Source organism: Haliotis cracherodii, unplaced genomic scaffold (assembly GCF_022045235.1).
Source record: "Haliotis cracherodii isolate W230 unplaced genomic scaffold, xgHalCrac1.p SCAF_3, whole genome shotgun sequence".
Lineage (NCBI taxonomy): Eukaryota > Metazoa > Mollusca > Gastropoda > Lepetellida > Haliotidae > Haliotis > Haliotis cracherodii.
In genome coordinates this window covers 44,618,864-44,636,088 of record NW_027266286.1, presented here as the reverse complement: position 1 = coordinate 44,636,088, position 17,225 = coordinate 44,618,864, and the positions used below count along the sequence as shown (strand labels likewise).

General features: G+C 39.7%; 2 protein-coding genes across 2 annotated transcripts; both read left to right on the top strand.

Moving 5' to 3' along the window:
* The first annotated feature begins 2,117 nt into the window (after positions 1–2,117).
* LOC139473771 (uncharacterized) lies at positions 2,118–7,488 on the top strand. Its single transcript, XM_071256523.1, has 5 exons — positions 2,118–2,342; positions 5,179–5,206; positions 6,006–6,209; positions 6,763–6,878; positions 7,288–7,488. The coding sequence occupies exons 1-5, from the start codon at positions 2,118–2,120 to the stop codon at positions 7,486–7,488; spliced, it is 774 nt and encodes a 257-aa protein (XP_071112624.1).
* Positions 7,489–10,488: 3,000 nt separating this feature from the next.
* On the top strand, positions 10,489–17,092 carry LOC139473773 (uncharacterized). Its single transcript, XM_071256525.1, has 5 exons — positions 10,489–10,713; positions 13,043–13,070; positions 13,911–14,114; positions 15,238–15,353; positions 16,883–17,092. Exons 1-5 carry the CDS (start codon positions 10,489–10,491, stop codon positions 17,090–17,092), a joined length of 783 nt encoding a protein of 260 aa, XP_071112626.1.
* The last annotated feature ends 133 nt before the right edge of the window (positions 17,093–17,225 follow it).

The following is a 17,225-nucleotide window of genomic DNA, read 5'->3' as shown; positions in this document are numbered from 1 at the left end:
GAGTGATTTTGCATCAAAATGTAAATATGAAATGTAGGTTATGTAATGAATTGAATGAAACTGTGCAACATATTGTCAGTGGATACCCAGCTTTGGCACAAACACAGTATCTTAAGCGACATGATGGTGTTGCTCGATCATTTTATTACCGTCTTCGCAATGCTTGTGGTTTTGACACAGAGGTCCATCCATGGTACGACCCAGTATATGTAGAGGGCGTCATGGAAATTGATAAATACAAAATTCTTTGGAATAGGCCCATTTATAGCCTCAGGCGTATCCAGGCCAATAAACCTGATCTTGGCCTTTTTGATTAATACTATGAAATCATTTATATCATTGAATTTTCTGTCCCTTTTGACACTAATGTGATTGACAACATTCAGGAAAAACATGGCAAATATGCTGACCTCACTTTCGAAATTTCACACTTCCACTCAAGTAACAAGTTGTCCGATTCCCCATTGTTCTCGGTGCCTTAGGTTTGCTACCTCCAAATCTGTTGAGTGACATAAGGAGTACCCAGGTTTGCTACCAGGAATACAGCCCTTCTGACAATCTGAGTAATGCAGAAAGCTGCAGTGTTAAGAAGTCTTCACATTCTCCGAAAAGTTGAGGGTGGGTTTGACTAGGCAGCGCTTCCAGGGAAGTCCCATTCGCTGTCTGGGCTGCGCGTAGAGGGGTCAAGGGTCCTGAACTGATGATGAGAATAACCAGCCTGACTGTGCCAGGATCACCCAAACACTCTTTGCTGCATTTTTATTTTAGTCCTTAAATAATAATAATAATAATAATAATAATAATAATAATAATAATAATAATTGCCTTTCTCCAAATTTCCTTAGAAACTGTAATGCATTATTAATCATTAATTGTTGTTGAGCACAATACATGGCACCGTATTACCAATACATCAAAATGGCATCTAGTTACAGACAAACGTGATACATGTTTGTGTATGCATGTAGTACATGCCATTATGTTACACATATGAACAGAGCCTCGTGGTTGAAGCGGTCGCTCGTCACGCCGAAGGCCCGCGTTTGTTCCCCACCACGTGTGCTGTGTGAAGCCCATGTGTTATGTCCTCGACGTGATAATGCTCGAATATTGCGAAACTCATCATAAAACTACACTCACTCGCTACTATATGAACAAATGCGTGATCGCCTTAAAATAAGACTGTTTCGCAAAAAGTACACTCTAGAGAGTGTGAGAGTGAAAAAGAGTGAAAATATAGAAGTTACACAATTATCACAATAAGGTGGCTTTGTTGAAAAATAAGTCATTTGGTTCCCATGGTAGAGAAAACATTTTGCTCCATGTTCAGAGTTAACCAACTGATTAAAACCATTGGTGCTACTAACAATGTTCATATCACACCAACAGCAACATAAACCGGAAGTGAATTATACGAAATGCAATTATCAGGCCCAGTTCCGCGTTGTTTGACCTAAAGGGGAGTGTACAGAGGCGGTCAAGGGGTCATAAAACCCATCATCAATCATCTTTGATCTGGACCTGGTCAGCGGACATTAAATAAAGCCACAAGCATCGACTGGCCAGTGAAGAGGGAACGTCGGTTCGGGTTAGACAACGGATTGGTCATCGCATCAGGGGTAGGTATGATCAGTGGCCCAAGAAAACCCTAACCCCTAGTTATAGAAACCATACCAACAACTGTATCCATTCTGAAAATTTTCCAATGAGTAGGGAAAGAAAATTATGTATAGGGCCACACTTTCCCTTTTCTCCTTCGGTATTTTGTTCTTTGTCTTCTTCATATTTGACTGCTTCTTATTTGACTTCTTCATATTTGACTGCTTTATATTTAACACGTTCTTTTTTAGTAAATGACACAAACGTTTCCTTCTTTGCGAAAACATCAATTTTCCCCGCATCAACATTAGTTTCAGCATCTTACAACATCTCTGTGTTGTCAATTTACTGAACAATATGTCTTACATGTAAAGGTTCTTTAAACAAGGAAATGGATCAGATCATCATCAAAACAAAATGGTTAAAAAGGATTCTGCTTCAAGAAACGTGTACTTTCCTGTAGTTATATATGTCTTTTTGACTGTTTACTGATTTTCAGATACCCAGGACAAAGCAAGATGTTTTCTCGATTGCAAGCGTTGTGGTTGGTCTGCCTGGGTATGCTCTGCGTTGGAGTGACGGACGTCAACGCACTAGCACCGTGCGCTGACTGTGAGTTTTATTACGTGGAAATATTCTACCCGACTCAAGGTGTCCCTCTCTACTCACAACCGTCATTCAGCGCCGCGGGACAGCTGCTCTTCAACTATGCTCCGAAAGTCCATCCGATTCACGTGTTTCAGGTGAGATTGTTGATCATTATTGAAGGTAGCCTAATTGTGAAAGGATTGTATCATCACTGCGGAACCCGTGTTCGATTCCACAAAGCAAACTTAAAGATTTGGCGATCATAGCTCTGACATACTTACGACCGTACGTTAACATTGGCTTAAGGGAATATGATAGTTTTCTGCTCAGGGTACAATACTTGATGACCGTACACGTATTTGGTGTATCCAATCATAGTATTGTCAGCATCGTGCTACTAAAGCGTTAAACGTAATCACTTGGTATTATTATTTACTTGGCGAGCACAGCAAAAAAGAAAAAGAAGCCTGACAGTTAATTTCGAAGATGCTTAATATTAAGAGTGAGTGAGTGAGTATGGTTTTACGCCGCTTTTAGCAATATTCCATCAATATTACGGCGGGGCACACCAGAAATGGGCTTCACACATTGTACCCATGTCGGGAATCGAACCCGGATCTTCAGCGTGACGAGCGAACGCTGTAACCACTAGGCTACCCGACCGCCCCCTTAATATTAAGAGGTGAAGCGAGGTGAAATAGGGTTTAACGTCGCGTTAAAGATTATTGCGCTTAATACCGACGTACATACACGTGTATGTGGATGTTTGTAATAGTCCCAAATAATGCTGGTTTGTAGTGCAAGTCTACAGAGACATCATTTTGCAGTTTGACGTGAATACGCCATTCAGACACAGTATACGGACTCCGAGACGACCGTGTTTTATTTTCTTAATACTGAGTGACAGTCAGGGTAACTAAACGTACTATTTTTTAACGTCTTTTAATATGTCCGGGGATCGAACCACTGACCTTCCGCGGTCCCATCTGACCTTCTATCCTTGACCACGATTGCGGGCCCTTGATAAGAAAATAAGAGAAAAGTTGAATGTTTTGTCAACATCGGGTTATCTTCAGGGAGTATATGGATGTCATATGTATCCTCTATATCCAGAAAGGCTCAGCCATCTAAGGACGTCCTTTGTCGTGCCAAAATTCGATGATCATGGGTACGAAAACCAGATCCGCTCATACTGTGATTCTCTGTTTGTCAGCACAGTAACTGTACTCGTGGGAGTCAAGTTGTGAATATATAGTGAGCGGTTCGGGTAGTCTAGTGGTTAAAGCGTTCGCTCGTCACGCCGAAGACACGGGTTCGATTCCCCGTATGGGTACAATGTGTGGAGCCCATTTCTGGTGTTCCTCGCCATGATATTGCTGGAATATTGCTAAAATCGGCGTAAACTCATTCACTGTAAATTCACCCACATCACTTAAGGCGTTTTTTTCCACAAAGAGCCACTGCGCTGTAATATGACGAAACTGCAGATGAAAGCGGCGTTAAACCTAACTAACTCACTACACACTCCTATCTCTTATTTCTGTCCACCAGGAAATGACTAGACCAATGTGTGGAATCCTAGAATTAAGGCGGCAATGTCCCTTCCAAGATTCCATGCCAAAATTTACCAACGTAGCATCTTGTTATACAGGGCCGTGCTATTCATAACAGTTCACAAAACTGTCTTTTAATGTGCGCTAGTTTGGGAGGGTTGTAGTGTTTCATCGTCAATCGATGTAAGTGTGATGGTGAAGCTTGTTTGCGTGTATGACAGTACACCTATGTGGTTTCCTTCATTCGACTGCTCCAACTGAGGATGCCACCCCCCTAATCACTTCCGCTACAACCAAAGAGTTTGAAACTTCTAAATTGCTAAACTGTCGGTTTATCTCCTATATCAACGGGGCAAGATCTTTTGATCCTGACAGCAAAGTTAACCTTTACCGTCACCTGTATTTTTGTCAACGTTTACAACCATGGCTAAATATTTACACATACACGTTACAATTGTTACTAGTATGCTCAGTGTTTTATTATATTACGAATAATAATAATAATAATAATAATAATAATAATAATAATAACATCGAATAAAAGATAATAACGAATAATAATAATAATAATAATAATAATAATAATAATAATAATGATAATTATTATTATCATTATTATTATTATTATTATTATTATTATTATTATTATTAACGCCTGAAAGCGCCTGATACCAATCAACAGGTGTTCATCGATGATATATCCTATATAATTGTTTATGTGAGAATCCTACCATATCAATTACCAACGTATACAGATGTGGATTAAAGGAGTAAAAAATGACAGACTCATATTTCCCTCCCGCAGCTAAATGTTTGATGAATGTGTTCATCCTTGTTGACGGGAGGTGGGCTTAAACTTCCTTAACGACCTTCCCGAACATGGTCACTCACGCGGATCCTGCACTGTGCTGTACATTGAATCAGTATTGAACCACACAAGTGCAAAGTCAACATTAAAGTTCACAAGTACATACAAATATCAAGGCATTCGCCACAAACTATTAAAAAGGTTACCGCCTAAGGGATACTCGCTCTCTGTCAAGATACGGATAAGGATCTGATCGATATTCAATGCGTAAACAGAAAGAAAGTTTGCACTATTATCGTGTATATTGATCACTGAAAATAAACTGAAAAATGTAAAAACACGATTACGGGGGTTTAAGGAACTGATTTATATATCTTGATGCTTTACTTCTGAAAAATGTCGTGATCCAAAGAAGATGTTTATGGCATAAACAATACCAAACTTGTAAACGTGTTGAGCACCTTTCATAATCACTGCCTGACTACTTTATTACAAGTATGTCCACCTACATCAGGTAAATAACAATTATATATTTCCTGAGCAAAACATCCATATTGAATGTTCCTTCCCATTAACGTTTACATTCAATGCATGCTGTTTGTTTTGAGATGGAATTCTTTCTGTCCACAGGTCGTGGGTGCTGGAAAAATTGCAGCTAGTAAGTACAGCATGTCTCGACACTATTTTCAACTGATTTCATTTGTACAGTCCAAAGGCAATATAGTGCCCCTAATCATACACGTGACAAAATAATAATAGGTGAGGTGAAATGGGGTTTAACGTCGCGTCCAAGAATATTGCACTTATATAGCGACGTGCATACACGTGTGTGTGTGTGGCTGCTTGTACTAGTCCGGATTGATGCCGATTTATAGTGCTAGCCCACTGATATACCATGCCGCAATTTAACATGAATACCCCACTCAGACACAGTATACTGACCCCGAGCCGACCACTCCTTGTTTTAGCCCCTTAATGCCAAGAGCCAGACAGGGTAACAACAAGTACCATCTTTTAAAGTCTTTTGGTATGACGCGGCCGGGGATCGAACCCCGGACATTTCGCTCTCCAGGCGGACGCTCTACCATTAGACCACGGAGGCGGTCCAAAATAATAATAACTGATGTTAATATAGTTTGACCATCATCACAACGATTAAATGTTACTTTTGTTAGATCCTAGTGTGTTATAAAGTCATACATAACTGATCTAGGAATTTATTAATATTCGCAGATTAATAATAATTATGTTTGATATAGATCATATTGATGATCAGCTGTTCATTATCTTACATGTTTGCTGGGACATTATTATTATTATTATTAATGAATATGGTTTTACGCCGCTTTAAGCAATATTGCAGCAATATCACGGCGGGGGATGATGGTGATGATGATGATGATGATGATGATGATGATGATGATGATGATGATGATGACTTGTATCTGCTATTGTAGTCGTGAAAGTAATGAAGCCAGGCGTGCTGTCCAACATGGTGGTGGAGGTGACGAACCTTGGGATGGAGATCGATGCTGTGGCTCTTTACTCCTTTGAAGCATTTGCCCTGTTTGCTGGAGCTCCTCCACCCCTCGCCGTGAAGCCCCTCAGGGTGCTGCCTTGCCCCCGGGTGTACCTGTTAGAGATGGCTATCTCTCCTGCCGGTTAGTAGAGGGATTGTATTGATGGTTGGAGATCATAAATGTGTCACTTATTAAGGTGCATATGATTGAGGTAAATTTGATTGAGGTGTATCATAGCAATTATAATTGGTACTTATCGCTTTCTGGAAATAGAGGGCGCGAGTAAGTGGGTTGGGTTTGACGCCACTTTGACGACCATATGCTTCTGGTATGCCCAAGCGATGCAAATCTATACAGCTCTTTAGACTTGGTCACTCGCACACCCTTTGGAAATACAACGGTCATAAGAAATATATCACTGATGTGAAAAAACTAAATATTACTAAGTTATGTTTTTTATTTAGCGGATATTTTCAATCACAAAACACACTCGCCTGATAACCTCTATTTACTCTACCTCTTACTTATAATTCTTTAACAAATTGTTGTCTGGTAGAAGTGTACGCATACTTTATACTGACAGCAATCTGTTGAGTCATGCTATAAATTTACTTATATGAATGTTCGTGTTTAGCAACGCACATAAGTAGAAAACACAGTCATACAGGAATTTGAGGTACGTTTGTCATTTCAGGAAATTCCTCCGAATACCGAACGGTTCTTGGAAAATTTGCCAAGGAGATCCTTCAACTGAAAAAAGCTGGAATCATCATGGACGCCTACAAGTTCCTCGCCACTGTCCCGAGCTCTGTGAGTTTTAATGAAATGAGTGCATTGGTTGGCTTAAATACGACGTATGGCAGTCTTAAAGACAAGTAAACGTTGACTTAATGAGGATACACACATACAACACTCACTCATTCATGAATTGTATTAACAATGCAGTTGACTACGTTAAAAGCTTAGAAATTGCCTCAGTTCATGGTCGTCCCTACACCTTCCTTACAGGACACATCTGTACGTGACCTGTCAATAACCTTTAAATGCCAATTCAGGGTCTTTGTCAACCATCAGTTTATTATATTTAATTATACTTTCACTTTCCAATAGATACAATAAAATGACAAATAATTTTCTTTTACACGCCTTGACATGTCAGTTCATTATCTTTCACATCCATGACACATTAGTTCATGATCCTTTGCATCTTTTCCTTCAGTTCATGATCCTTGGCTGTGGAACGCCCACCTTTTATGATCAGCTGACGCTCAGCATGGGCAGCTTGGCTGATGATTACGGGTCTTTCGAAGTGGGACGTGCCACTGCCCTCACCAAATGGAACCCTCTAATCGGTGGCAAGGGTGGAGCCTGTTTCTGGGGTGGAGCCGCGGCAGGCCTCTTTCCTACTGGAAAAAAATAATTGAGGTCCAGTAGCGGTTTAATCACATCCCGGTTTTTGACACACCGTTCACAAAGTTTACTTTGTATTTTCATACCAAACTGTACATAAGCTTTCGAAACTAGTTTCGACTTAATCCTTGATTCAAAGTTTCGTCCTCTAAGTGTCAGCAGTGTCAGCCTGTACATTTTCTGTTCCAGTTTTGCAGCTGAATCTTTGTGTGAAGGGCAATTGTGTGGTGAAGAAGTCAAAACGGCCGCCATGCGAGGGATGATTGATAAGTACTGAGCCTCAAATAATTGCGTAATTGTGATACATTTTGTTGTGGACACTACATGATATCATAGGTATATCCACACAAAAAGTGAGTCAACTGAGCAAATGGACAAACTTTATGAACGTGTAGTGATCAAGTACTTTCAGAAAAAAATCCATCCATCAGGAAATGGGTACATGATTATGAAGGTATACCCCTTTCTATGTCAGTGTAAAGAGGTGGGAAGCAGAGTTTAAGCTTGGCACGGACAGCCTTGAAGCGCCACGCTGCTAGTTCAGTAGACATTTCCCATGAGAGGGTATATTCCATTATCTCAGAAACAATGGGAATGACTAAAGTGTCAGCCTGTTGTATTCCCAAACTTCAGACATCTGATCTTAAACGCACCAGGCCCAACATGGCTCATGATTAATGCGATGTGTTTGAAGCTGATACACGAAGGTTCTTGCGACGACTTGTGTCTGTAGACGAAAGCCCTTACCGTCAAAACAACAATCGGCAAGTACTTGATCACTGCACATTCCTCAAGTTTCTGAATCGGTCACAGACCCCTGATAATTGAGCCGACTTGTCAAAGCTCAATTGACTCAAGTGTTTTTTTGTGGATTTGACTCAATGCGGCCATGTTAGTTCCACAACAAACCATTTCACTTTTCCGCAATACCTGCCGTGTGATCCTCAGAACTTATCACTCAACCCTCGTTGAAGTCGTCATTATAGTTTTTTAATATTTGTAACTATGTAGCATAAACGAGGCTAAACTAGTAAGTCATACGTTTATATTTCAAGTTGTTTGTTGTTGGTTTCTTTTTGCAAGGGGTATGTGTGGTTCAGTTGTTGATTGTCCCGTAATTAGCAGTGTAAAGTTGGTTTTCGTAGGCGTTTCAGAATCACATAATCCAGGGTTCGATTGCCCTTTCACTGTGTTTTCTGTTTGTCAGCACCATGCTGTGCTAAATTGTTTGGCTAACCTTCACTATTCTGTAATGCTGATTTTGATATTCCCATTGCTTATAAGGCTGCATAAGAAAACGTTTCTCGGGCACAGTATTCTCAAAAGTAGGGTACACATGAACACGTCTCAGTGATACGATATCAGTTGTGAAGCATTGTTAACGGTATACGATAAATGGAAAATTTAATAAATATTCTTTGGTCGACAAAATTGTTGGCATGAATTTAAATGACGATGCCCGAGAACCACTTCCTTTTTCAGCCAAATTGAAGCTCGTTTTGTTTGTCTTTTGTTAAGACCATTATAAAGTGTTGGCCAAACTGCCTACCATGAACTGTTCATATTCACTGTGAAGTACTTGTGAACAGGTAACACGGTACTAGTTGACAATCATTGTGATTTTTGTAGTTGTAGGTATTTACGACACGAATTTGCCAAAAATATATCTATGACACTTTCGTCTTGACATACGACTATTTTCCTTCATCACAATGCAGACCCAGCCATATACCAAGTCCATTACAGATATCAAATTGACTGATATCCAAAGGGCGAAACGTCATCACGCCAAAGTCAATAACGTATAGAACTTCAGAAAGTGTTTCTTTCAAAGCTTGTTCTTTGTGTCATGTAGTCACATTCATAATGTATTTTTGATGCTTTTTCGAGTCGTTTCGGTGTAAGGAAAATCCCCAATGAATTCGAATCATTTCGACATCGAAAACTACTTGCGAATATCTGGTTTTGTCGAAATTGATACAAAGAGGGCACTTTGGATGTCTCAGTGTTTGGTATTTATATTCAATTAGTAGTGTATCAATTCACGAAAATTGTTGGAAGCATATTTGTATTTGATACCGGTGAAAAGGGGAAGAACTTGTATACTTGTGTTACAATCATTACGTTTCTGGAATAAAGTTCATGAACACAAACGTGTTGTATTCATATGGTTATTTTCGTTCGAGACAGAAAATGTTTTTCAGCCACCACTTCTTGAATTGTTTTCTCTGAGAGAAGGAGCCAAAGTCCTTTATTTGCCCACAACACATTTTTTTTCAGAACATCAAGCACGTCTGGTGAAATATTTTCTTCTATCATAAAAATAGAGGATACATGATTTCCCCAGCATTTTCGGGAATAGATTATTTTGAAATTCGAAACTGCCCCTCGTTAATGTTTTCACCGGGGAAAGAAAATATGACGTACAGACGATTGGGATGACTTGAGTGATATAGATGGCAGTTACACAGAATTGTGGTACTGTGTGCTACAATACGTTGTCTGTGTTGCTATAATTATGTTTTAAGATGTGGTTATCCATTATAGTTGTCTTTGAACTGCGCATTCCAGACATATTATAACATGTCCACAAAGTTTAAACGTGTGTGTTGTTGTATTGATGTATACATGTAGACTTATCACGTTCGAAAAAAAACAAAAAAACTTGTGCATACTGAAACACAAAATCCTAAGTAATTGTCTTTCAAATAAGATGTGACCTTCGCTCAACTTAAACATAAATATAAATAAACATAAATATTTACTGAAGAATATAATTCACAGAATCAGTCACAGAGCAGATTAGGAGAAAATACGTGAGGTTAATGAATTAACACCTTAATCGATGCCCTGCGTCATACACTAAAGGCCGAAGAAAAAATGAACGCCTAAGGAATAATCCTGGGTTGAAAGGTGCGCCCTGCAGGACACCAGAAAACCTAAGTTGTGGATGACTATTCACTGGCTTCCTTTCCACCGTCACAGTTCCCGCGAGGTCTGTCGGGCGAAGATGTCTCTGACGTCGAGGCTTTTCGGATGTGTTACTATAGCTTTATTTGCTCTAGCATTTGGGGTTGCTGATGGAGCTGTTCCATGTGCGGATTGTGAATTTTTCTACATTGAGATATATTACCCAACTCAAGGAATGCCCGTGTATGCTCAACCAACATACAGCGCAGCGGGGCAACTGCTGTACAACTATGCGCCCAAATTATCCCCGATCCACGTATTTCAGGTAACTGCCTCTGACTTCGAACTTCAGATAGAATTAATTATATTCTGTTTACATTGTCAATGGTAAAGTTCGGATATAACGACGTGAAGGGGACACCTTCAAAAACGCATGGTAATGTTCTGAATTTATTATTCACGTTATGTATTCAGTCGATTTCCAAGTATCAGGGGCTTAACATTGATTTAACAGACCAATGGAAGTATTTCATTGTTTCCACGGAAGGAAACTGACATCGACGTCAAAATAAGGCGTCTCATGCTGTAGTTCTTATTTGTTTTAAGTAGGCATTCTTCAACAAAAGAACGAATACTGACCCACAGCAAAATCGACGAAAGGGCTGTGTACACGTTTTGGTGCTACAAAGTGTTTTACGTGCATATAATATTACATAGGCTAGTTCATAAGGGACTTTTCTGTGTAATGGTACTGACATTAACTATCATCAATACAAGAGGCCGATCATGTGTATTTGGTGTTTCCCAAATGTAAACGCCACCACACATGCCCTTTGTTGGTAGGTTATTTATGAGAATATTCAACATCTTCGCCTCTCGGCAGATGTTTTTCAGGAAGATGGTTCACAATATGTTTGGGAAGGATATATTTGATCTGCTTCAACATGAAACACTTGTAATTTCTAAATATCGAGGGCCTACCTCATTAGTATTTGGTCAAGGGGTCTGCAGTTATGTGTGACGGTCAGCCCTAAATATGTTTCTGGGTTTGTCAGCGCTCCGACTTCGTGGGTTTCACCGAAATAGCACCAGTCTTAGACCTGCATAAATTCCACAGCGCCGTGATAAAAATGAAATTTTGTTCAAAGCGGCTTTACACCTAAATCAATCATTCTAAAACGACATATCAACTGCCGCAATGAACATTAATGATCACAGCTATGGTGTCTCTCAGACGTGTTCGTGGAAAGAAATTAGTATCCCATTTTAAACATGGCCGCCATAAAAATATTGAAGTAAGTATTTGAATAAACTATAATGCGCTTTTGGAGCAATATTGAATCATTTTTGTTTTGTCGTTTTAAAACGACATATCAACTGCCGCAATGAACATTAATGATCACAGCTATGGTGTCTCTTAGGCGTGTTCATGGAAAGAAATTAGTATCCCATTTTAAACATGGCCGCCATAAAAATATTGAAGTAAGTATTTGAATAAACTATAATGCGCTTTTGGAGCAATATTGAATCATTTTTGTTTTGTCGTTACTGCATTGTCGGCATCACCTCTGACACTTCTGCATTGCCACTTATGCATGTACCATTCTAGAATTTAATTATATACCATTCTAGAATTTAATTAACAAGCTGTTCTGTTATGTTAATGATGTTTTTCCCTTTCTTGCCCTGGTATCCCATATAATATATAACATAATATCAGGTGTGCTACAGAGAAGTGATGCTTTATTGTTTAAACATGGTTGGCATATGTTTTTTTTTCATTTGTACATTAGTTAGATGTCTTAATTTCCAGATGAATCGATCTTCGTTGAAATACATCTTACAGGACAACATTGACAAAATTAAAGCGTAAAAACCCCCTCAATTTCACATTGATAAAATGATGTAGTACCTTTCATGAGCATTGAAAGATTAAAAAGGGTTTCTTACATGTAAACACATGCTCACGATATACATGTCTTATGGATATGGAAAGGGTGTTGTCGCTGTTATTTGATATGGCACTGCCTGCTATGTCTGTGAAAGATATTATGATCAGTCGTTTGACATCAATATAATGATTTGTTAACTGTACTGTTGGGTTTTTCAGAACATTTGTCTGGCACTTGGTAAATCGATAATACTAAATATACTCAGTGTCACGATTGAAGGGTGACCAAGGTATGCTAACACGAGGTCTGATTATGTGGACATTGCGATAAACAGTGGAAGAACATTTATGCCTATATCAGACTGATTGGACTCTTTCGTGAAACTGGAATAGTGGTCAACGACTATTATTACAACGAAAAGTGCAAGATTGAAGGTTACGGAAAAAGCTAGCCAAAAAACACACCTGACCGCGACCAGTGGTTTAGCCCATGCATGTGCCGTACATGACAAGTAATGTGCCTATAAAAGTGTTTCATTCCAGATGCAACTGAACTGCACTCTTTGAAGTTGAAAATGTAACATTATTTTGATACTTTTTGTCTCTAATTATCTGCACGACCCCCCAATAATGACATTGGGTATACACCTCGGGTCAACACAGTCATTGATCTTTACATGGATTTTCGATCCACTATTGGTCGAGATATCAAGTAGTGTAAATGTTTATAAATTATTACTCACTTATTCCCATGGCATTTCAGATTGCAGGTCACCAGAAGATTGCAGCAAGTAAGTACAATATTGTGTATCTCCCTTCACACGGTTGTATCGTGTAACTGCCATATGGTGTTAGCATTCACATGGTGACATACCTCCAATAGCGCATTTAGGCAATAATGAAAACTATTCATACCCGTACATAATCTCAGTCTACTTTGTGACAGAACAGCACCTGCAAAGTGACTTTGATCTTCAGAATCTTCAGTTTTAAACTTCACATAACTTTTACAACATGATACGTGGATAGATGTATTCGCATATTCTGTTGGCCAAAGTGTTAAAAGTCAAAGAGGCCATAACTTACTTTTTTCAAAATGGCCATTTGAAATTGAAATTCAGTCTTGGATATATGTTTTGGTAGCGTGTTGACATATTTTAAATAGAAAACAACCTGTTTTCGAAGATGCTGGGAAAATCTCTTTTCACAGGTTTTACAAACAACATGACTGAAAATATTTCGGGAGTTTTGGATTTGGGACCGTTAAAAACAATAATACTACTATGTTCTAGACAATGCTGGGGAAAATCACTTGGTCTCTAAAATTTGTTCTCGGGACATCCTGGATGTTCCAAAACATAATATTTTTTGGGGGAAAGAATTGTGTTACCCCGGAGACAGAAATTACGTTTTGAAGATCGGGCTGAAAAGGAATCTATCTCAAACAAGAATCCCAGCCCTCCTCCACCAGAGTATTGAACGGTCCATCAACGTCAGTGGCCTTTGTCATATTTGACAAGCATTTTGTTATTCGGACCCGTGTTGATCTTACTCCAGCGTACCCATTCTACCATGGCCCTTACGGGAAAGTCAACGAAACCATTGTTTAACTTGCTTTTTATTCCCTTCAGTTGTCAAGGTGAAGAAGCCGGGCATACTCTCCAACCTCGTTGTGGAGATCACCAACCTCGGCATGGCTGTAGAAGCAATTGTTCTGTACTCATTTGAGGCGTTTTCGCTGTTTAACGGAGTACCACCACCCTTAGCCATCGCCCCCCTAAGGGCTCTACCCTGTGCCAGAGTGTATCACATGGAGGTCGAAGTCATTCCGCTAGGTAAAACTTACCATCATCTGCTCTCAAAATATATTTGAAATTAGAATATTTGAGTTACAGTAAACTACGGTTATAACGAACTCAAAGGGACCACAAATTTTAGTTCGTTATAACCGTAGTTCGTAATAAGCACATATATATCGCATATATACAGCAAATAGCCGGGACCAAACAAACAATTCGTTATATCCGCCAGTTCGTTACAAGCGTGTTCGTTATAAACGTAGTTTACTGTTCTTGTATCCAACGCTGTTCTACCATGTGATGACAAAAATAACTTGTTAATATGTTTGTTATAAGACGCTGCCATATCTTAGGGAAATATACGCCCCCGTGGTGTAGAGAATGGAGTGTACGCCGGAGAGTAGAAGTTCGCGAGCGGTGGTTCGAACCTTTGGCTGCGTCATACCAAAGACGTTAATAGATGGTACTTGATGCTAACCTGCCTGGCGCTCGGCATTATGGGGATAAAACAAGGACTGGCCGGCTCAGATAACATGGGTATCCATATATATTATAAACTCAGCTAGCTGGCACTATAGAACCGATTATAGTATAAGCAGCTCAACGACACATGTGTGCATGCATGTTGCTATATGAGAGAAATAATGTCGAATGTGACGTTAAACCCCATTTCAAATCACCAATAACAGGCTGCCATCCCCGGAGGGAAATAGGATACAGTGGGACCTCGTTAACACGTCCTACACTAGCGGGGTACCAGTATCAGACCTCTGCAGAATTTATTGGTGGCATGTACAGTTACATATTCTCCATGCAGGGTTGATTGGGTTCGCGTTAACGAGGTTTCGGTGACTGTAATACCCATATGTCACCTGTGAGTATATGCAAAAGTATTCACATTTTAGGAACATGATTTGTTAAATAAGTACATTAGCTGCTGTTAAAATGAGTTATGTAAGTGAGCCAAACTATAACGCCCTTTAACAAGTCTTTGCCACTTAGCGACGTGATCAAATGATCTATTTATGAAAAATACCATGAAGCACATAAATGGTCATAGTGTGGGTACCGGTAGGAATGAAAGCTGACAACATCAGCAGATTTTTTTAAGGTGGTTGCAATAGGAGTAATATAGTAAATCACAAACTTTGGTTACAAGGAAACGCTACACAATATCTATCATCGCTGAGGAATTTCACCGTTGAGATGCTGCGTCTAAGAAGAGTAGGAATCATCCTGGACATGTACAAGCACCTGGCAAGAATCCCTGCCACCGTGAGTAATTCTACACGTGTCAACCTAAGGTAAACGGTTGGGGGGAACTGTATGTGTTTTTTTATCATAATCCCTAGTGATTGTATTTGGCTGACTTTACTATAACGATTCGCTCAGATTCCTCCATTAAAGAGCGTTGACACAGTGGGGTAAACCTCATGTTATCTTTATTAAAGTGAGCGGACGACAAGACCTGTCCCAATGTATATTATTATTCCCCGATGGTATTTGTCTTTCAATCAGTTGGCTGTCCAGCCAAGATTCGTTTTGTTTGTTTGTTGTTTAACGCCAAACTCAGCAACATTCGAGCAATATGACGGCGGTCTGTAATAATCGAGTCTGGAACAGACAATCCAGTGAGTGATATCACGAGCACTTATCTACGCAATTGGGATACGATGACAGTCAAGATTCGATTATAGACATGCTGCCGTTACATAGCTGTGGTATTGCTGACTACGGCGTAAAACAACATACACTCATTCTCTCGTTCACACTCGCGGCTAATAACGACTGAATAGGAAATGGTACGAAGGGCGTTCAATAAGTTTTGCAACTTCAATATAAGACCAAATCGCAGAATATCTTTTGAACTTTTATTTTTCAATAATTATAATCTCCATTCACCTCAATACACTTTGAGTAGTACACTGGGGGCTAAGTCCGGGCTCGAACAGTTAAATCACCCACCCTACAGCCCAGACTTAGCCCCCAGTGACTATTTCCTGTTCCGGCAAATGCAATCTGCCCTACGTGGAAGACGCTTCCAGGATGACGAGGACATAAAGGCTGCCACAGAGGCGTGGTTAGAGGGACAATCTGCGGATTTCTTTTAAAGTGGTATTAAAAGCTTGAAGGACAAATGGAATAAGTGTATTGAGGTGAATGGAGATTATATTGAAAACTAAATGAGCAAAAGACTTGGTCTAATATTGAAGTTGCAAAAATTATTGAACGCTCCTCGTTTATTAACTCATAAATGATCGAGAAGCAGACATGTTTCTTTTGGTAATAATTCACAAGCCTATGTCGTTAGTTCAGTGCCTGGTAAGAGTTGAATGTGCCTTTATAATGAACATACTGAATGAGTAAAGCTCATGGTTATACCTATATAAAAAATGTTGCAATTCCATTGGTTAATCTGTATCACGTGACAATACAAAACATTTCAATGTTGACCCCGAAATCATGTGACTGACACTCGAATATTGACTGTCACGTGATCAGTATGGACCTGTCACGTGATGAGTATCGCCCGCTAGAAATCAAGATGGCGTCTGGCACAAACATTTCACGGTTCACAGCGAAGTTACTGTAATGGAACAAAGGGCGGTTTAAAGACTTCATAACTTAAAGTGAATCTCGGTATATAGGAATAATTACTCATGACTCATGACATATGCGAAAACAAGACCGTCATACCCGTCCCCTACGACGGTCAGACCGCCTCAGGGTTCGGGTCCTAGGGTCCTTGTTTTGGCATATTGACCTCGTCAAGGGTGATTATTTGTATCATGTTGTATTTTCAGTTCATGATCCTCGGATGCGGAACGCCCACCTTCTTTGACCAGCTGACGTTCAGTTTTACCAGTCTGGCTAGTGACTACGGTGCCTTCTCAATCGGACGGGTCGACGCCTTGACCAAGTGGAATCCTCTCATTGGTGGCAAGGGAGGAAGTTGCTTCTGGGGTCAATCCGCTGCAGGTTTGTTCCCCGTTGGCAAGAAGAAGAAGAAGTAAGGTTCCTGAACCATCTACAACAACATGGTTCATGTCTGGTTGTCTGTACCCGGATTGAACTTGAGCTTCTGTTTCAGAGTTAACATCTAAAATTGATAGATGCCAACCAAACTATAATACGAGACACATACAA

Bases quoted from the DNA above. Each gene is read 5' to 3' on its own strand.
- LOC139473771 (XM_071256523.1), top strand. From the start codon at position 2,118: ATGTTTTCTCGATTGCAAGCGTTGTGGTTGGTCTGCCTGGGTATGCTC. The intron at 2,343-5,178 runs GTGAGATTGTTG...TTCTGTCCACAG, and splicing joins ATCCGATTCACGTGTTTCAG to GTCGTGGGTGCTGGAAAAAT. The intron at 6,879-7,287 runs GTGAGTTTTAAT...CTTTTCCTTCAG, and splicing joins TCGCCACTGTCCCGAGCTCT to TTCATGATCCTTGGCTGTGG.
- LOC139473773 (XM_071256525.1), top strand. From the start codon at position 10,489: ATGTCTCTGACGTCGAGGCTTTTCGGATGTGTTACTATAGCTTTATTT. The intron at 10,714-13,042 runs GTAACTGCCTCT...ATGGCATTTCAG, and splicing joins CCCCGATCCACGTATTTCAG to ATTGCAGGTCACCAGAAGAT. The intron at 15,354-16,882 runs GTGAGTAATTCT...TTGTATTTTCAG, and splicing joins TGGCAAGAATCCCTGCCACC to TTCATGATCCTCGGATGCGG.